The sequence below is a fragment of the Aquarana catesbeiana genome, linkage group LG04 (genome assembly GCF_042186555.1).
Source record: "Aquarana catesbeiana isolate 2022-GZ linkage group LG04, ASM4218655v1, whole genome shotgun sequence".
Lineage (NCBI taxonomy): Eukaryota > Metazoa > Chordata > Amphibia > Anura > Ranidae > Aquarana > Aquarana catesbeiana.
Genome location: NC_133327.1, coordinates 367,515,460 through 367,536,040, shown reverse-complemented (window position 1 = coordinate 367,536,040; position 20,581 = coordinate 367,515,460). Strand labels below are relative to the sequence as shown.

Below are 20,581 nucleotides of genomic sequence, written 5' to 3'. Positions count from 1 at the left end.
AAAAAAAGCCCTAGCATTCCTAGCTGTGGCCATCTTGAGTAAGGAAAGATGTACAGTGCCTTGACAAAGTATTCATACCCTTGAAATTTTCCACATTTTGTCATGTTACAACCAAAAAAGTAAATGTATTTTATTGGAATTTTATGTGATAGACCAACACAAAGTGGCACATAATTGTGAAGTGAAAGGAAAATGATAAATGGTTTTCAATTGTTTTTTACAAATGAATATCTGAAAAGTGTGGCGTGCATTTGTATTCAGCCCCCTTTACTTTGATACCCCTAACTAAAATCTCTAGTGGAACCAATTGCCTTCAGAAGTCACCCAATTAGTAAATAGAGTCCGCCTTTGTGTAATTTAATCTCAGTATACAGTGGGGACGGAAAGTATTCAGACCCCCTTAAATTTTTCACTCTTTGTTATATTGCAGCCATTTACTAAAATCATTTAAGTTCATATTTTTGCCTCATTAATGTACACATTTAACAAAAGTCTGAGGGCTGGCCCCTAACATGAAACACATCCATCCCTAAATAACAGAGAAAACGAACGTCGCCCCTGGGACTTTAAATGAGATGTTCCTGGTGATCAAAGGATAAACAAGTGTGGAAGTCAAAATGGTTTATTGAGAATAACAACATCATATAATCGCAGACATGAGCATGGGTAGACAAATTCATAAAAACAGCAACATTGCAATTGTGGTCCCAAAAACATAGCCATAATAAAATAGTAATAGTAATACATGTGATACAGATATGCATGGTACATCTCTAACCCGACGCGTTTCGCAAGCTTTCCTCGCTTCATCAGGGGCTGATGTGCATATCTGCTGTCTGTAAAAAACAGAGAGAGTATATATTAGAGTATCGGTTATGATTGGGCAAACGCAAGGAGCCTGAACCCATCATACCCATACTTACTTGTCAGACAAGGCCTCAGAGACTGAACCCAGGTGGGGGTCGGCAGAAGGCATCTCCCCCGGGAGCTGAAGAGACGGAGAACACAGCAAAGAGGACCGAGGCCAGACATGGGGGTCAGCATGGCAATGTCGGAAGAGAAAGAAAGCATGAACCCACAGTACTCCCATGTATCTTGCAGGGCATACTCACTGTATGGGATATATAAATATGAGATATGTATAAGATGGATGTCTAAAGAGTATGGAGTAATATGCATCATTGCACAAGGTACAAGAGTGTCCAACAAAGGGATTCTAAAGTGGTTGCATAAAGCGTATAGGGTGTGTACTGAATGCAAAGTATGCAACAGTACCCTGCAGAGTATTGGGGAGAAAGGCGAGTATGGAGAGAGGGTATGAAAATGAAAAAAAAAAAAAGCTCGCAAAATGCGTCGGGTTAGAGATGTACCATGCATATCTGTATCACATGTATTACTATTACTATTTTATTATGGCTATGTTTTTGGGACCACAATTGCAATGTTGCTGTTTTTATGAATTTGTCTACCCATGCTCATGTCTGCGATTATATGATGTTGTTATTCTCAATAAACCATTTTGACTTCCACACTTGTTTATCCTTTGATCACCAGGAACATCTCATTTAAAGTCCCAGGGGCGATGTTCGTTTTCTCTGTTATTTAGGGATGGAGGTGTTTCATGTTAGGGGCCAGCCCTCAGGCTTTTGTTAAATTTGTACCCGGGTGGTAGATGCTGAGCCTAGATCTTTACCGCCCATATTGTTTTGGTTATTATTATCCATAATGACATGCTGATTTACTTTAATTTGTCAATCATGTACTTGCTGACTTGGCTTTTTGTGCTGCTCCCTTGTTGTGGGGTGGGTGGTTTGTTTTACCCTCCGGGAGCTGCGATGCACAAATGGGGAGTAATTTCTCCCCAGCTGTCTCTGTCTCTCTGGTTTTTCCTGATGGGCGGAGCCACCCGTGCATCGGCGTCATGCTCCACGCGCATTTGGGGATGTCCGCACTCCAGCAGTATCCCCCACTCTATTGGGCGCGGTGTACCATCCACGCGGGGGTTGAGGATTGCAAGTGCATGCCGCTGAGCGGCAGGTGCGGTGCGGTCCTCCTCCATTCCGCCTGACGCATGACGTTAGGGGCGGGGAATGTCGGCGGATGTCCGGGTATTTAGGCTGGGGGTGCTGGCGTGGCATGTCTTCTCCCTTCCATGCTCTCTCAACACACAGGCGGGACGCTCAACAAACATTGGTAGGCACTTTGATACATCTCCAACTTTATACTTTGCACCCCATTGTGTATTTACTTGCCTATGCACACCCTGTCTCTATACTTTGCACCCCATTGTGTATTTACTTGCCTATGCACACCCTGTCATTTCACTTTACATTCCAATTCACATTGTTTTATCACTCTCCCTTTCACTCTCCACTTGTTGTCACACCTTTCACTCATTGTTCCTATACATTCTCTCTCACCCCGTTTCATCTCCTCACTTCCCCTTCTTTTCCCTCTTCTCTTTCCTTCTTTCTCTTCTCTTTCTTTTCTTTTTCCTTCCATCCCACTCCTTTATCTGCCCTCTTTTTTTCATTTTCATACCCTCTCTCCATACTCGCCTTTCTCCCCAATACTCTGCAGGGTACTGTTGCATACTTTGCATTCAGTACACATCCTATACGCTTTATGCAACCACTTTAGAATCCCTTTGTTGGACACTCTTGTACCTTGTGCAATGATGCATATTACTCCATACTCTTTAGACATCCATCTTATACATATCTCATATTTATATATCCCATACAGTGAGTATGCCCTGCAAGATACATGGGAGTACTGTGGGTTCATGCTTTCTTTCTCTTCCGACATTGCCATGCTGACCCCCATGTCTGGCCTCGGTCCTCTTTGCTGGGTTCTCCGTCTCTTCAGCTCCCGGGGGAGATGCCTTCTGCCGACCCCCACCTGGGTTCAGTCTCTGAGGCCTTGTCTGACAAGTATGGGTATGATGGGTTCAGGCTCCTTGCATTTGCCCAATCATAACCGATACTCTAATATATACTCTATCTGTTTTTTACAGACAGTAGATGTGCACATCAGCCCCCGATGAAGCGAGGAAAGCTCGCGAGACGCGTCGGGTTAGAGATGTACCATGCATATCTGTATCACATGTATTACTATTACTATTTTATTATGGCTATGTTTTTGGGACCACAATTGCAATGTTGCTGTTTTTATGAATTTGTCTACCCATGCTCATGTCTGCGATTATATGATGTTGTTATTCTCAATAAACCATTTTGACTTCCACACTTGTTTATCCTTTGATCACCAGGAACATCTCATTTAAAGTCCCAGGGGCGACGTTCGTTTTCTCCATTAATGTACACACAGCACCCCATATTGACAGAAAAACACAGAATTGTTGACATTTTTGCAGATTTATTAAAAAAGAAAACCTGAAATATCACATGGTCCTAAGTATTCAGACCACTTGCTGTGACACTCATATATTTAACTCAGGTGCTGTCCATTTCTTCTGATCATCCTTGAGATGGTTCTACACCTTCATTTGAGTCCAGCTGTATTTGAGTATACTGATTGGACTTGATTAGGAAATCCACACACCTGTCTATATAAGACCTTACAGCTCACAGTGAATGTCAGAGCAAATGAGAATCATGAAGTCAAAGGAACTGCCTGAAGAGCTCAGAGACAGAATTGTGGCAAGGCACAGATCTGACCAAGGTTACAAAAAAATTTCTGCTGCACTTAAGGTTCCTAAGAACACAGTGGCCTCCATAATCCTTAAATGGAAGACGTTTGGGACGACCAGAACCCTTTCTAGAGCTGGCCATCTTGCCAAACTGAGCTATCGGGGGAGAAAAGCCTTGGTGAGAGAGGTAAAGAAGAACCCAAAGATCACTGTGGCTGAGCTCCAGAGATGCAGTTGGGAGATGGGAGAAAGTTGTAGAAAGTCAACCATCACTGCAGCCCTCCACCAGTCGGGGCTTTATGGCAGAGTGGCCCGACAGAAGCCTCTCCTCAGTGCAAGACACATGAAAGCCTGCATGGAGTTTGCTAAAAAAAACACCTGAAGGACTCCAAGATGGTGATAAATAAGATTCTCTGGTCTGATGAGACCAAGATAGAACTTTTTGGCCTTAATTCTAAGCGGTATGTGTGGAGAAAACCAGGCACTGCTCATCACCTGTCCAATACAGTCCCAACAGTGAAGCATGGTGGTGGCAGCATCATGCTGTGGGGGGGTTTTCAGCTGCAGGACAAGGGAAAGATGAATGCAGCCAAGTACAGGGATATCCTGGACGAAAACCTTTTCCAGAGTGCTCAGGACCTCAGACTGGGCCAAAGGTTTACCTTTCAACAATGACCCTAAGCACACAGCTAAAATAACAAAGGAGTGGCTTCACAACAACTCAGTGACTGTTCTTGAATGGCCCAGCCAGAGCCCTGACTTAAACCCAATTGAGCATCTCTGGAGAGACCTAAAAACGGCTGTCCACCAACGTTTACCATCCAACCTGACAGAACTGGAGAGGATCTGCAAGGAGGAATGGCAGAGAATCCCCAAATCCAGGTGTGAAAAACTTGTTGCATCTTTCCCAAAAAGACTCATGGCTGTATTAGATCAAAAGGGTGCTTCTACTAAATACTGAGCAAAGGGTCTGAATACTTAGGACGATGTGATATTTCAGTTTTTCTTTTTTAATAAATCTGCAAAAATGTCAACAATTCTGTGTTTTTATGTCAATATGGGGTGCTGTGTGTACATTAATGAGGAAAAAAATGAACTTAAATGATTTTAGCAAATGGCTGCAATATAACAAAGAGTGAAAAATTTAAGTGGGTCTGAATACTTTCCGTCCCCACTGTAAATACAGCTGTTCTGTGAATTCCTCAGAGGTTTGTTAGAGAACCTTAGTGAGCAAACATTGTGAAAGCCAAAGAACACACCAGACAGGCCAGGGATAAAGTTGTGGAGACGTTTAAAGCAGGGTTAGGTTATAAAAAATGTCCCAAGCTTTAAACATCTCACGAAGCACAGTTCAATCCAACATACAAAAACGGAAAGAGTATCGCACAACTGAAAACCTACCAAGACATGGCCATCCACCTAAATTGACAGGCAGGGCAAGAAGAGCATTAATCAGAGAAGCAGCCAAGAGGCCCATGGTAAATCTGGAGGAGCTGCAGCGATCCACAGCTCAAGTTGGAGAATCTGTCCACAGGACAACTATTAGTTGTGCACTCCACAAATCAGGCCTTTATAGAAGAGTGGCAAGAAGAAAGCCATTGTTGAAAGAAAGCCATAAGAAGTCCCGTTTGCAGTTTGCGAGAAGCCATGTGGGGGACACAGCAAACGCGGAAGAAGGTGCTCTGGTCAAATGAGACTAATATTGAGCTTTTTGGCCTAAAAAGCAAAATGCTATGTGTGGCAGAAAACTAACACTGCACATCACCCTGAACACACCATCCCCACCACTAAAAACAGGGTGGTGGCAGCATCATGTTGTGGGGATTCTTTTCTTCAGCAGGGAAGGTGAAGCGGGTCAGAGTTGATGGGAAGATGGATGGAGCCAAGTACAGGGCAATCTAAGAAGAAAACCTGTTAGAATCTGCAAAAGGCTTGAGACTGATGCGGAGGTTCAAGTTCCAGCAGGACAATGACCCTAAACCTACAGCCACAGCTACAATGGAATGGTTTAGATCAAAGTATATTCATGTGTTGGAATGACCCAGTCAAAGCCCAGACCTACATCAAATTGAGAATCTGTGACATGACTTGAAAATTGTCGTTCACAGACACTCTCCATCCAGTCTGACAGAGCTTGAGCTATTTTGCAGAGAAGAATGGGCAAAAATGTCACTCTCTAGATGTGCAAAGCTGGTAGAGACATACCCCAAAATACTTGCAGCTGTAATTGCAACGAACAGTGGTTCTACAAAGTATTGACTCAGGGGGCTGAATACAAATGCGCGTCACACTTTTCACATATTTATTTGTAAAAAGAATGTACAAACCATTTATCATTTTCCTTACACGTCTCAATTACGTGACACTTTGTGTTGGTCTATAACATAAAATGCCAACAAAATACATTTACGTTTTTGGTTGTAACATGACAAAATGTGGAAAATTTCAAGGGGCACTGTAGCATTTACTTCCTGGAATCCATCTGCCCTTAAGTAAGGCGTGCAGGCAGGTGGGTATGCTTTGCTGAGAAAATCTCTCCTCCCCCCTTTAGATAAAAAAAAAAAAAACAAGAAAAAAAAAAAAAACCTATATGAATTCCTGGGTATGACATAAATTAAAATGTTTAAAACAAGTACAGTAAGTCCCCTGCATACAAATGTTCAACTTGCAAACTTTTAAAGATGCAAACATGTGTATGCACAGTTGGTGCAGCGGTCAACCCTTGTGCTATTGTGTTCTGACAGGGAAACTCCCCCCTCAGAACACATTAATCAGCACTTGCAGCCTTTGTTGGGCTTTTGAACAAGTTGGACTCACAAACGAGCTCCTGGAACGGAACTCGTTTGTAAGTAGGGGACTTACTATAAATATAACTTCCTATCTATTTACTAAGACTAGCAGTATAAGGATCAGTTAGTTGAGGCTAATTGAGAGAGTAAAGTTCAGCAGTTACAAACTGTGAGCAGGCAGGCTCTTTATTGCAGAAGAGACATGCAATTTACATCATCAGCACAGTCCCTGTGCGCCAGGATGACTGACTCCTGGGCATGTGCAGGAGTGACGTCATCCTATGCCAGCATATGAAAATATGGCAGATGATGTCGGCAAGGGATAGGATCGTTAAAGGATAGGGAAGTTTATCTCTGCTTTAATAAGTCCTATACTTTAAAGCGGAGTTCTGCCTAAAAAAAAAAAAATTAAAAGACAGCAGCTACAAATACTGCAGCTGCTGACTTTTAAAATAAGGACACTTACCTGTCCAGGGCGCCCGCAATGTCCTCACCCGAAGCCGATCCATCCCATTCGGCTGCGGGTGGAGGCGTCGGCATTGCTAGAAAGGGAATCAGGAAGGGAAGCCTTGCGGCTTCACAGCCTGGTTCCCTACTGTGCATGCGCGAGTTGCACCGCGTGTTCTGAGTGGTCCCTGCTGTCTTCTGGGACCTCTGTGTCTCCCAAAAGAATGCGGGGGGGGGGAGTAGGGGCCGGACATGGAGTAGATCGCCGCGGATACTGCGGCGTTCTTTCGCCAGAAGTGGAAGAAATTACCTGTATTAGACAGGTATCTGCTCCCTCCTGAAAGTTGCCAAATTTGACACCTGGGGGGGGGGGGGGGGGGGGGTTGGGGTGGGAGTCCTGACGACGGAAGTTCCATTTTTGGGTGGAACTCTGCTTTAAGCACAGAGTAAATATAGTAAAGTAACAATCAGTAACATAGTATGCAGTGTGCAAACTCAAAAACAGTGGAATCAAATTAAATTATTATTCTATAACTTACCAACATCTCCAAAGACATAAAGTCCTTTAGGAGGTTTCTTTTGTGAGAAAAACTGAAATGAGAAAATGGGACAAGAAGCAACAGAGTTAGTCTGTTTACATATTAACTGACAAGCATAGCAAACTTATACTGTTCACTATTCCAGCTGGAATGGCGCACACCAAGATACAAAATAATATTCTTTATTAAGCTAGCCATCAGGAACCAGTTAAATTCTGACATGTTTCACGCTAGGCACAACACTTTCATGAGAAAGCGCTGTGCCTTATTTGAAACATATTAGAATTGAACCTGTTTCTGCTGGATATCTGTGGGACATCCCTTTTGCTGGTACAACTGTATCCAAATCCAACTTTTCATTCTTAAATTGAATTGGGAAGGTTTCTATTGCTGTCTGTTCCTCTTGGGAAGATTCACCCTATTTGTCCAGATGACCATTGGCACAAGGACTAAGGGAAAATCCAAAAAAGTAAGTTGAACTTGTCACTGAATTGAAGAAAAGGAGAAGAAAACGTATACTATAGTTAGGCCTTAATGCTATACCATAGTGTTCATCTTATGAAATGATTGAACCATAGTTACCTTAAAGTTTAACCCCAATTTTGTTGAGAAGAAAAACAATCAGCTCTGGGTGATCATTGTACATTGCAAGCATTTTAACAAACTTTGTTACAGGGTCTTACCTTTTTTCTGCTCTAAATAAATTGCTATGTGTTTCACCCTGCCCTTTCCAGACTAATTCCTGAATGGGAGGGTCTTACTTCATTATAACCACCTAATACATTCTTACTGGTATAATGAGAAAAGCTGCATTATCTGAAAACCTTAGAGGGTAATGCAATATAAACAGAGGTTACACCCCCAAATAATGAATCCAGGGTGGGAGAGTCAATCACATACCCTGAATATATAGGTACCATCATTTCAAGTCATCCACTATGGGAAGAGGAGTGTGTTCCTCTGAATCGAGGTTAGCATATACATAAAAATAGACAAGAAGTCCAAAGGTATTCATCAATGAGGAACATCCGGTATTACAAAATACAAAAAGGTTTATTGAAACACCATACAAGCAGTAAATATGGAGACTACACTTCCACCATATTTTGATTAAAATATGACAACGTTGTCACAGGACCCAGGTAGCTACCACAGACACTCATCCATCCAGAAGCATACTGTTATGTAAAAATTTAAGGGCAGTCCACTGACCACAGTGAGGGAAAATAATCACAGACCCAAGGGAGCCAGATCTACTCAATAAAGGGTTCAATGTGATATTCCACTAGTCTAGCAGTGCAGTCCAGATTACTGAAATAAAGTATGCACGGGTAAATCGGATCAGTCACAGTTCCAGGATATTAGCAGTAGACACAGATCGATGCAGAAAGTTACAGTGTGTAAATAAAACATATAAATAGAACAAATTCCTGGAGTGGAGATAGGCCACATGGACTTTAGGCTTGTGTGTGCATTGAAGGATACGTTAGTAGAAAGTGTCCCGACACAAGTAATAACAGGGGGGGGGGGGAATAATGCCACTACCTACACCCCCAAAATCACATGCAACAGACTATACACGCAGTCCTGCTGATAGCTGGCTTGTATGCAGCGGGAATGAAGCTTGGTAAAAGGATGTCAGCGGGGGGGTCAGTGAAAATGTAAACCCGGCAGGGTATAGATGGTAGCTCACCACTTCCCAAAATTCTCGGGCCACCCCAGCCAATGCCAGGCTATCCTTACATCCTCAAAGGGGGGGAATAATCCCAATCCCTGGTCTGGGAGCACCATGTGCTGCGATCTCCGTGTGTAGAGTCCAACCACTTCCACATACCACGGTTAGCTCCCAAGGGAAGGAGTGTCCGTGGGAGACAGACTGTGTTCCAAACATCATGGACGTGATGACGTCATGCTGACAAGTTTCACTCGCCAGGCACGTTTTTTCGGAGAAAGGTAACTTAGGGGGTAACGCACCAAAACTAAACTCTTATTGCTAGGGATGCATACCATTTTGCTTAGTGCTTAGTGTATCTTTAGTAGAGACTTCTGAGATATTCAGTCAGCCAATGGACATGTTGCCATAGTGCATTGAATATTTTTGACAGTTTTAGAAAATAACAACGGCTGTAGATTGAAATGGAAAGGTATGTTTTAATCACGTTAACGTTTACTTGCTATTTTAACGAAACTGGATTTTTCCTAAAGAGTAAAAAAAATAGTTCAAAGGTTGGACCGCATCCTTGATTTACTTTCATAGCTCCAAGGTATCCTCAAAACCCAGGTGCTATATTACTATATTTGCAAATGAGGTAGAGTAAGCGTTTTCCTGAAAGTATCTTTTCCATTCATCGTCTATCTGACCATCATCTGATAATAATGAGAGACATAAAGGGTTTAGTCTCCATGTCCTAGATGGTTTAACTATAGGGACAGCTAGTGTTATCCAGTACGGACTATGATCCGACAAGAGTCTAGGGCACGGGTCTTCAAACTATGGCCCTCCAGGTGTTCAGGAACTACAGTTCCCATGATGCCTAGTCATGTCAGTGAATGTCAGAGTTTTACAATGCCTCATGGGATGTGTAGTTCTGCAACAGCTGGAGGGCCGTAGTTTGAAGATCCCTGGTCTAGATCAAAAGGTTGCATCTAGTAGGGGAGGCACTAGTATCTGACAGGATAAAGTCTATGCGGGACATTGTGTTGTGGGTGGAGAAGCATGAGTATGCTCTGCATATTTCCCAACTATTATACTTGTTAGGTTCCATCTCCTTACATTCCAATAGTATTGAATTTATAGTATTTGAAATTATAATACCATTTCACTGCCTGTATCATCAATTATAGTTGCCAGGTTACATTCATGGGCAAGTAATATTATTCTGATAAAAACATTTTGTCCAGGTGCTTTAATTTTCTCTATTCTTGGTTACTTCTGTATGCTTCTGTCCACATAACTGTACAAAATCAAAATAAATAGTTGATCAGGCTATAAAACAATTGGTTGCCAACCACTACAAATCCTATGGTCACATTAATTCTTTAAATGTGTAGTTTGATGACAGACAATTAATTTACAAGATATTTCCCTTTCCAAATAGTTATCTAGGAACCTAATTTTCAAACAGCTCTGTAATAGAAGGCACACAAAAACCAACCACTTGTTAGCCAATAACAGATACTGACCTATGTCTAGAATACATTCTACAGGTGACCTTACATTGGGATAATATATGGTAATTGCTTATCAGCTAGCCAATATAACAGAATAATACATGATAATTTATACAGTCATAACACAACGTCCATCAGGTTTGGACAGTTTGCCTAAGTTCCAATGTTTTAAATCTGGCTAACGCCAAGCCTGAAGAGTAGGGGTCTCAAACTGGCTGCCCTCCAGCTGTTAATGCTGCCTTTGGGAGTCATGCTTATTACTGTCAGCCTTGCAATGCCTCATGGGACTTGTAGTTTTGCAACAGCTGAAGGGCCGCCAGTTTGAGACCCCTGCTGTAGAAAGTCATGACTATCATCAGGTAAGGTATAAAAGAATGTCCCAAAGGGCAAACACAGAAGATGTATTTGTATTTGACTTAAAGCAGAGTTCCACCCAAAAGTGGAAATTCCTCTTTAAAGCGGGGGTCCACCTATCTATCGGTTTTTTTTTTTGGAGTTCATTCACAAACTTTTCTTCTCATGATTATCTACTCACATGTTCTGTGTAATAAGTCCACCTGTGTCCGATTTCGTTGTAAAGAATAACTTATAAAATTCACTGTAGGCGGTTTTGAATTAAAAAATAAGACAACAGTAAAGTTAGCTCAATTTTTTTTATATTGTGAAAGATTATGTTACGCCGAGTAAATTGATACCCAACATGTCACGCTTCAAAATTGCACCCGCTCGTGGAATGGTGACAAACTTTTGCCCTTAAAAATCTCCATAGGTGACGTTTAAAAAATTCTACAGGTTGCATGTTTTGAGTTACAGAGGTCTAGGGCTAGAATTATTGCTCTTGTTCTACCGATCGCGGTGATACCTCACATGTGTGGTTTGAACACCGTTTCCATATGCAGGCGCTACTCACGCATGCGTTCGCTTCTGCTTATACGTTCGATTTTAAACGAGGAGCGTTTAAATTTTTTTTTATTATTATTTATTTTACCTTTTATTTTTACACTGTTCTTTTAAAAAAAAATGTGTCACTTTTATTCCTATTACAAGGAATGTAAACATCCCTTGAATAGGGAAAAAAGCATGACAGGACCTCTTAAATATGAGATCGGGGGTCAAAAAGACCTCAGATCTCATATTTACACTAAAATGCAACAAAAAGAAAATGAAAAAAATTATTTTTTTATTTGAAAAGAAAAAAAAAAAAAGGCCCTTTAAGAGCTATGGGCGGAAGTTAAGTTTTGACATTGCTTCTGCCCTGCAATGGTATGGAGACGGGTGGGGTCCATCTTCCCCTCCCCCCTCATACCCAGCCAGCAGAAGGACCCGACGCTTCCGCCGCTGCCGACGGCTCCGGTAAGCGGCTGAGGGCACCGGAGCGTGGCAGGAGAGGGGGGCCCTGTCCCGCCGCTGATAAAAGTGATCTCACGGCGAATCCATCGCAGAGACCACTATTATCTTAGACCGGACCTCTGGCTGAAGAAGAGGATACCGGGGTTACGGCAGCTAGCTGCTGCCATAACAACGATATTCCTCTTCAAAGTAAGGACGTATATCGGCGTGCGGCGGTCCGGAAGTGGTTAGATGCCGCACGTAATTTTTCTTGGGGGGGGGAGTGGGTACCTAGTTTTGACAGATACTTCCTGTCCCACTTCCGTCGTCTCGCCGCCTAGGCGACTCCTCCTCTCCCATTCCCTCACTGCAATCTTCTGGGACACGTCACAGGTCCCAGAAGATTGCCTGGCCACTAAGGGAGTGCATTGCGACTAGCGCATGCGCAGTGCGTACCAGGCTGTGAAACCACAAGCTGAGAGGAGAGGACAGTGGGACAAATGAGTGTCTGTTAATTAAAAGTCAGCAGCTACACCAGCCACTAATGCCACTGCTGTCAAAGTCAGGTAGCCAATTGGGAGAGAGGGGCGGGGCCGGGGCTTCGTGTCTGAATGGACAGAGGGAGTTGTGACTCGGCTCGGGTACCCCCATAGAAAGCTGCTTACTGTGGGGGCACTCAACAGGAAGGAGGGGCCAGGATCACACAAGAGAGAGACCCGAGAAGCGGAGGATCCGGGCTGCTCTGTGCAAATCCACTGCAGGTAAGTATAACATGTTTGTTATTTTTATAGGAGAAAATATGAGACTTTAAAATCACTTTAAAGACTACAATATATCAAACTTTCCTGAATAACTTTAAGATTATCTGTACTTCTGGTAGTACTTTTTTTTTTCAATTAAATTTAATTTAGATTAAATTTATATTTTGTATGAGAATAAGAGACAGCTACTTTTAACTGGTAGAAAGGTAGGCCAAGAACAAAGATATACTTCTAAAGATGCTCCATCCTACAGTAACATTGTTTAGCTACAATATGCCAGATGTGAAATTATAAGTGTTTAGCAGACTTCATTTTATCCTAATGCGCAACATCTGTTTTATGCTGCAGCTGGACACATTGTGTTGCTAATTCAGTGCCTTTTTTTAGGTGTTAGTTCCAATAAATGCTATGATTTTCCAACTATTCTTGTTACTAAGATTATAAGATATACTGGGTGACAATTCAATTTAGACCATGTGTTCAATTCTCTCAATTTTTTTGTTTTTGTTTTTATGGGTTACAGACTTTCCTCTTTTGAGCATGGACATTTTTATTATCTAAATAGCTTCCTAAAAGAAATTAAAACTATTTTCTATGCTACAATCATTTTTACTATGAATGTTATAACTATAATGAATACTAAATGGTACTTCTTTGGAAAAATTATTGCACTTTTCCAGCAGCAGCAGCTCAAATTAGATTAAGATATCACTCAAGTGCCAGTTCGCTAGCATAAATTTATCTATTAAAAAGACAGTAGTCATTTGAAATCAATAGTATATACTAAGTAGCCTGGCTTGCTCCAATCTCAGCCTAGGTATATGACAAATAGCATAGAGAATTACACCCCCAAAAGAGAAATTATATGCTAATTGATGTGCTCATGTGTCAGCAGCAGTGGGAAATGTACCTTATGAGAGTTAAAGAGGAAGTTCTGCTTTAGGCCCTCCTCCCACCTCCTCTTCTTCTTTTGGAACTTTTTTTTTGGAGGGGGGGTGGAGGGAGAGCAGGTACCTGGTTTTGAATGGTACCCTTTCCCACTTTTGGTCAGATCACCTAGGCGATTGCATCGGAAGTTCCCCCCCACCCAACCATCTGGGACACGTCATATGTCTCAGAAGGCTGTGGAACCATTGTAGCTGCTGACGTTTCATTTTTTATTCAAATTGGGTGAAGAACCTCTTTAATTTTGAACGTAATTTCATAACTTTTTGTTAAATAAGCAAAGCAAGTATAAGAAGTGAGATACATAGATGGCTAACAAGGGAACTTTTTACACACACAGATGGTTGACAAGGTTACTTTTAAAGTCCAATCCAGTTTTGTTGGGGGGGGATAACAATTCTCTCTGGAGGAACTTTATGCAATATTTCACAAAAAGTTTAGCAAACTTCATTACAGACTCTTACTTACTGTTTTTGTGTAAAAATGTATATAGGCCTGCGTGGCCTGACCTGGCATGAAGATGGTCACTTGATCCCTGAGACCCAGCCGCCACAGGAGAAAGCTATCCAATACCGGAGGTATTTACACTGGTGACAGCACTCAAACGATGGGGACAGCCTCCTGGACCTCTACTGCCTCCCGTTCTCGCTCCCCCAGGGCACTCTCAGGGACACAGAGCCATAACATCCCAGAGATGTTCAGAGCTGGCAGGGGCAATATGGCGCCTTCCCACCACGGGCCCGCCCGCTCCCAAACACAGCCGCTACCGCTGACTGACCCACCACCCTCAACCCCCCCGCGTATTCTCTCACATGGAGGGGGAATCGGTCTTGAGCTTGGTCCCCAGCCTCCACTGAATTTACAAGACATCCGCTCCATTGTGGATGATATCAAGGACACCCTCTCCGCCGCCATTTCCGAGCTGAGGCTGGATCTGCGCGAACTAAATGACAGAGTGCACAAGGTGGAAAGGGTATCAGACCGCCATGAATCGACCCTCCGCGCTACCACCTCCCGCATTGACTCACACACTGTCATGAAGATCCTGCCAGTAACCAGCGATCCAGGCGCACGGGAACATGGCCACGGGTTCCACTGCGCATGCGCGCGCGTTCACGGGTGCGGTCACGCACGGGCACGCGCGCACTCCCGCTGGTGTCAGGCGGGCTATTTAAACCGGTCTGTCACACTCCATCCCCGCTGTCTGCTCTACAGCGTTCTGTGTGAGTTACCTGATCTGATCTGTGTATCCTGTTATCTGACCCGGCTTCCTGTTTGACCATCCTGCTATCCGCCTGCACCAGACCCTCTTGGCTTGCCTGACCATCCCTCTGCATTACCCCTGGTACCTCTGCTGTCCGACCGCTACCAACCACCGGCTTGTTGACCCTCCGCTGTGTCTACCGGCTTCCAGGCTATTACCTGCTGTTGTTCCTGGTTCCAGTCCAGCGTTACAGTCTGCTACCTACTGCTTGTTCCTGGTTCCAGTCCAGCGTTCCAGTCTGCTACCTACTGCTTGTTCCTGGTTCCAGCCCAGCGTTCCAGTCTGCTACCTACTGCTTGTTCCTGGTTCCAGCCCAGCGTTCCAGTCTGCTACCTACTGCTTGTTCCTGGTTCCAGTCCAGCGTTCCAGTCTGCTACCTACTGCTTGTTCCTGGTTCCAGCCCAGCATTCCAGTCTGCTACCTACTGCTTGTTCCTGGTTCCAGCCCAGCGTTCCAGTCTGCTACCTATTGCTTGTTCCTGGTTCCAGTCCAGCGTTCCAGTCTGCTACCTACTGCTTGTTCCTGGTTCCAGTCCAGCATTCCAGTCTGCTACCTACTGCTTGTTCCTGGTTCCAGTCCAGCGTTCCAGTCTGCTACCTACTGCTTGTTCCTGGTTCCAGTCCAGCGTTCCAGTCTGCTACCTACTGCTTGTTCCTGGTTCCAGTCCAGCGTTCCAGTCTGCTACCTACTGCTTGTTCCTGGTTCCAGTCCAGCGTTCCAGTCTGCTACCTACTGCTTGTTCCTGGTTCCAGTCCAGCATTCCAGTCTGCTACCTACTGCTTGTTCCTGGTTCCAGCCCAGTGTTCCAGGCTCCTACCTGCTGTTGTTCCTGGCTCCAGTCCAGCACTCCACTATCCGGCTTGCTTACCTGTTGGGTTCCTGGTCCTATCTGCATTCCAGTCTCTGTCTTCAGTCTTCTCTTCAGGTTCCTGATTCCAGAGGGTGCCACCACTACTGAACTACCAACAGCTGTTGATCCTGCCAGGCACCCATACCACTCTTCACTCCTGGCCCTCTGTTTCCATTCCAGGGGAACGGGAGTGGGAGCTGTAAGGGAGGTCTTTCCCTGCACTTCAGGCTCACAACCTACCAGGTACGTGACACACACACTGCAAATGCGGGACATGCAGAGAAACCTTGAGGACCTCGATAATCGAGGCCGGCGCCATAACCTCAGGATCCGCGGAATGCCAGAGACAATCAAGGGTGATCAAATCTCTCATGCGGTCACGGATCTCTTTAATAACCTCCTCCGCTAGTCACCTCAGTCCCCCATTGGCATGGAAAGAATACACCGCACTCTGCGCTCTAAAGGCAGAGAGAGCGACCCCCCACGTGACATCATCTGCTGCCCTAAGAAGCCACACCAATCCCCGCACTGGCTACAGGGATCCCAGCTCACCAGAGTCAATTCGGTCCCGGAGAGCCCGCAGAGACCGCTGAACTGTGTTTGCTGTACACCAGCTTCTACTTTATGTTTGCCCCGTTGGGCCCCTATTATAGGTATCTCTTCGTGAATTTTCTAAATCTGTTTCAACCTTGGTGGTTCCACGTTTTTTTTTTTTTGTTTTAACTTTATGGAGTCTACATAATTGGTGACCAGGACCCTCCAGTTCTGCCTCTCCTCCTAACTCTCTGATCTCCCCAGCCACATTCAAGATGGCCGAATGCTTTCTCTCCTATCTCACAGCAAGGACTGCTGCTCTATAACATATCACTTTCCCTGTTTGTTCCACTACCGGCTCTTCCAAGCAGGCTGCCGGAATCTGCCCAGCAGCGCGATTTCAGGTCTAAAACTACAATTACCAGAATTCCTGGCGGTTTGTAACTCCACCACCCGCAGGAAGGAAGACGTGCTGGACGCCGCCCTCCACTTCAGAGATCATGGTGACAATCTTCAAACCTCCACGGGGACTCCATGGAATGCATGGACCGCTCACGATGCTCTACCCTTTTCTACTCAGCTAGCTGGATTCACTCACAGCACAAGTGTAGCCCCGGGAGACTCACTCCTGCAACGACACCACTTGTGCCACACGTGATGCCTTGCCCGGCATCTCCATCCCAGCTGTCGACACCGCACTATGGTTTACGACAGGGGTCCAATACTGCGACTCTTCATCTACGGCGGACAACCCGCGCCCCCCTACTAGACCAATGCGGAGATCAACAGAACAGGTACCAGCTGGCCGAGGACCACTCATGGCCTAGCAAAGACACATCCCACACCTCCTACGTTTCTCTCCCTCTATCTTCTCCGAACAACTACAGTTATACCAAGGCTCCTGCTCTTTCTATATGGCGTTAATGGTAACTCACATTATAGTTCAAATTACCCACTGTTTAATACATTACTACACTGCAGAATTTATCTGTCACTTTGTACTGGACGGTATGACGTCCACACTCGCAATGTGGTACCTCGGATTTTCAGGGCTTTATATCTTTTGGCTATATTTTACATGCTATTGTTGCAATGGTTTTACTGCCTTGGCAGCAGCTCTCGGCCCACGCAATTGCCATTTCCTGTGACTATTGCTGACCTGAGGGGGCTGGCATGGCTGGCAGTCTGCCAGCCCACTCACGCCGCGGCTGACAGTTGGTCCCATAGGCTCTTTGTTACCTGTTACTAGTGCACTTCCCTGAGGTGACCCAGACATCTTGCTCATACCTTCTCATCCCCAAGTTGCTCATTTACCATCCGCCTCCACCAATACTAGGTACCATCCTGTGGCAGCGGACTATGGAACCTACTCTATTTTTTATTTTTACACACTCTTTATTGCTTTGGTATAGACCAACCCCCACACAGGTACATGTCGGGGTGCTGTACCCCTTAAAGGGATGCTCACACCGTCTACGTCCTGTACCTCACCGATACAAAGAATTTTTTAGGTCTGTGGACAAACCTATCCACACCTTATCGGTTCACTTCCAGTGACCAGCGCGCCTCACTTCCATTAATCACACCCACCGAAGGCACTTCCCCCCTCTTCTCCCCCCACTCTCACCCGCCGACCCCACGCCCATGACGGACACAACTAATACCAGTCCCCAGATGACTGGCACACGACCCCACATGCAATCCCTTAAACTATGCTCACTCAACATTAGGGGCCTCAACACACCTGAGAAAAGGTCTAAACTTCTTTACTGCTTACGACAATCAAAGACCCAGATAGCACTTATACAAGAGACACACTTCCGAACGGAGGCCATTCCTAAACTACAGAACAACTACTTCCCCACGGTTTATCATTCCTCCAACAATGAGGCAAAATCAAAGGGTGTATCCATTCCAATTTCCAAAAATTGCCCCATTCTGGTTACTGAAGTTCAATGGGACCCACATGGCAGATTCCTTTTTATTAAGGGCTCCCTTCATGGTAAACTCCTCACAATCGCCAATATTTATGCTCCCAACTCCAAGCAAGTTGCCTTTTTCCGTACCACACTCCAGCTGCTTACCAGTTTCCAAACGGGTACCTTAATAGTTGGAGGCGACTTTAATGTTGCACTTATCCCTTCTATGGATACCTCCAGTGGAACTTCCTCCCTGACATACAGGGCTCTTCGGGCTATTAAAATGCAACTTAATAACTTATTACTCCACGACAAATGGCGCACACTGCATCCTAAAGTGAAGGACTTCACTTTCTTTTTGGCCCCACATGGTAAATATACCAGACTGGATCGCTTCTTTATCTCCCAGAAAGATCTGACTTACCTCGTCAAAGCCACCATTGACCTATCTATAGGAACAAATGGGAAATGGAGCGCTGACAGGTGCTACTATTGAAATGAAAAAATGGGACAGTGGTGTGGATCAGGAAGTGTGGTGTTTGCAAGAGGCAAACCGTTGAGGTGGTCGTTAGACCTACAGTACTGGGTTCAGATGGATGGGGTAGGCTGCAGCCGGCTTCTCAGAGCAGAAGGGACTCTGTGGGGAAGACAAGCAGAAAAAAAGAGCAGCGCCGCTCTAAGGGTATTAGTGTGTATAAAAGACTTTAATAATGTTTAAAATATGCACTCACATTTAGGCTGATAAAAACAGGCATGTAGTGTTACTCTTTAACATCATGAGATCACATCCGGTGGACCGCTGGGCTGCGGAGAAGACATTCCTCGTCCGCTTCCGGTGGCGTCCGAAGCTCCGAGGTATGTAGTTCTGTCAGACAGTATCAAGCAGCATTAGTGTGTGTGTCAGACACACGCAGGCTGGTGCAATTGTAGTAAGGCAAAGGGAGTTGTAATGAGGTAGACAAATGGAATGATCATGTGGCTCGCAAGGGAGTGTAAAAGAGGATTGTATGGCAGGATGGTTATGCAAATAAATAAAAAATAAAACATTGTGAAAAAAAATATAAAAGATATAAAAAATAAATAAGAAAAAAAAAATTTTTATTAAAAAATATATTAGAATATATGAAAAAATATATAGAAAAAATAGGATTAAAAAGTATTAAAAAGTAAAAAATGCAAAAATAAAAAATAAAATATTAATAATAAAAACAGAGGAATATATATATATAAAAAAGGTGTAAAAAAAAAAAAAAAATTTAGTGGGAGATAATGGAAAAAATGAAATAGTTAATAGATTATAGGTGACAGATAGGTGAAAAATATGAATGAGTGGAAGGAATAAATGATAAATGCATGGAGGGAATATTATGGGGAAATAAATATGGTAAGGAATATAAATGGCAAGGATGATGAGAATGAAGTGAGAAATGGGGAGGGGTATAGAGCATGTGGGAACGCATGCAGCAAGCGTCAAAAACGCATGAGTGCAAGCACATATGCATGTGCACCCGAATGCATGCACATATGCAAGTGGTAATTAGACTATGATATCGTCGGAGGGCAATGTTAAGGGTGGGGTAACTTTGGGGAAAGAGAGTTGTGTATGATGTTTACAACGGGGGAGGGGGGGTTTAAAGGTGATATGGCCGTGGGAGAATGCGGATGATACGGAAGTATCTAGGGAGTTTATAGAATGGAATGGGTTTCGATCTCTTCGTTAAGGCCTCCTGGCTTTAGGCAGTCTAGGGTGTATATCCAGAAGGTCTCCCTCTCACACAGACGTTTGATGAGTTCAGCTCGAGGGAGATTGTTCGGGATGGCTTCTATAATCCAGACCCGCAGCCCATTGGTGGAGCCTTGGTGGAACTCCGTGAAATGTCTGAGGATCGTTAAGTTCTTGTTATCTTCAATGGATCGTCTGTGTTCTCCAAATCTCTTGCGTAATGTCCTGGTGGTGCGGCCTACATAAAGTAGGTTGCATGGGCACGAGAGGCAGTATACCACAAATTCAGTGGAACAGTTGAAGAATTGGCTAAGTTGAAATGTTTTATCCTTAGTAGTGAAATGTTTTTGTTTGTGCTGTATGAATTTGCAGGTTAGGCAGTTGAGCTTGCGGCATTGGTACATGCCCTTGATATCGAGGAAAGTAGGTGAGTCAGAAGGTTGGGGTCTGCGGGTTTTTAGTTTGCTAGGAGCTATTTTTTTCTTTTAGGTTTTGGGCTCTTCTGTATGTAATTTTGGGTTTTTCATCAAGGCTGTTTTTGAGATGGGGGTCTTCTAGTAGTATGCCCCAATGTTTTTGGAGGATGTGTTCCATCTTTCTGTGTTGAGTATGGAATTGGGTGATAAGTATGGGTGCTTGGGAGAGCGAGGGAGATTTT

The 20,581-nt window shown here is 44.1% G+C and overlaps 1 protein-coding gene across 1 annotated transcript in view; it reads right to left on the bottom strand.

The window, feature by feature from the left end:
* Window positions 1–20,581, bottom strand: part of AFG1L (AFG1 like ATPase) — a 230,022-nt gene that overhangs the window by 149,587 nt on the left and 59,854 nt on the right. The window contains exon 3 of the mRNA XM_073627041.1: window positions 7,428–7,479. Within this exon, the coding sequence (XP_073483142.1) occupies window positions 7,428–7,479 (52 nt within the window). The remainder of the gene's footprint in view (window positions 1–7,427; window positions 7,480–20,581) is intronic.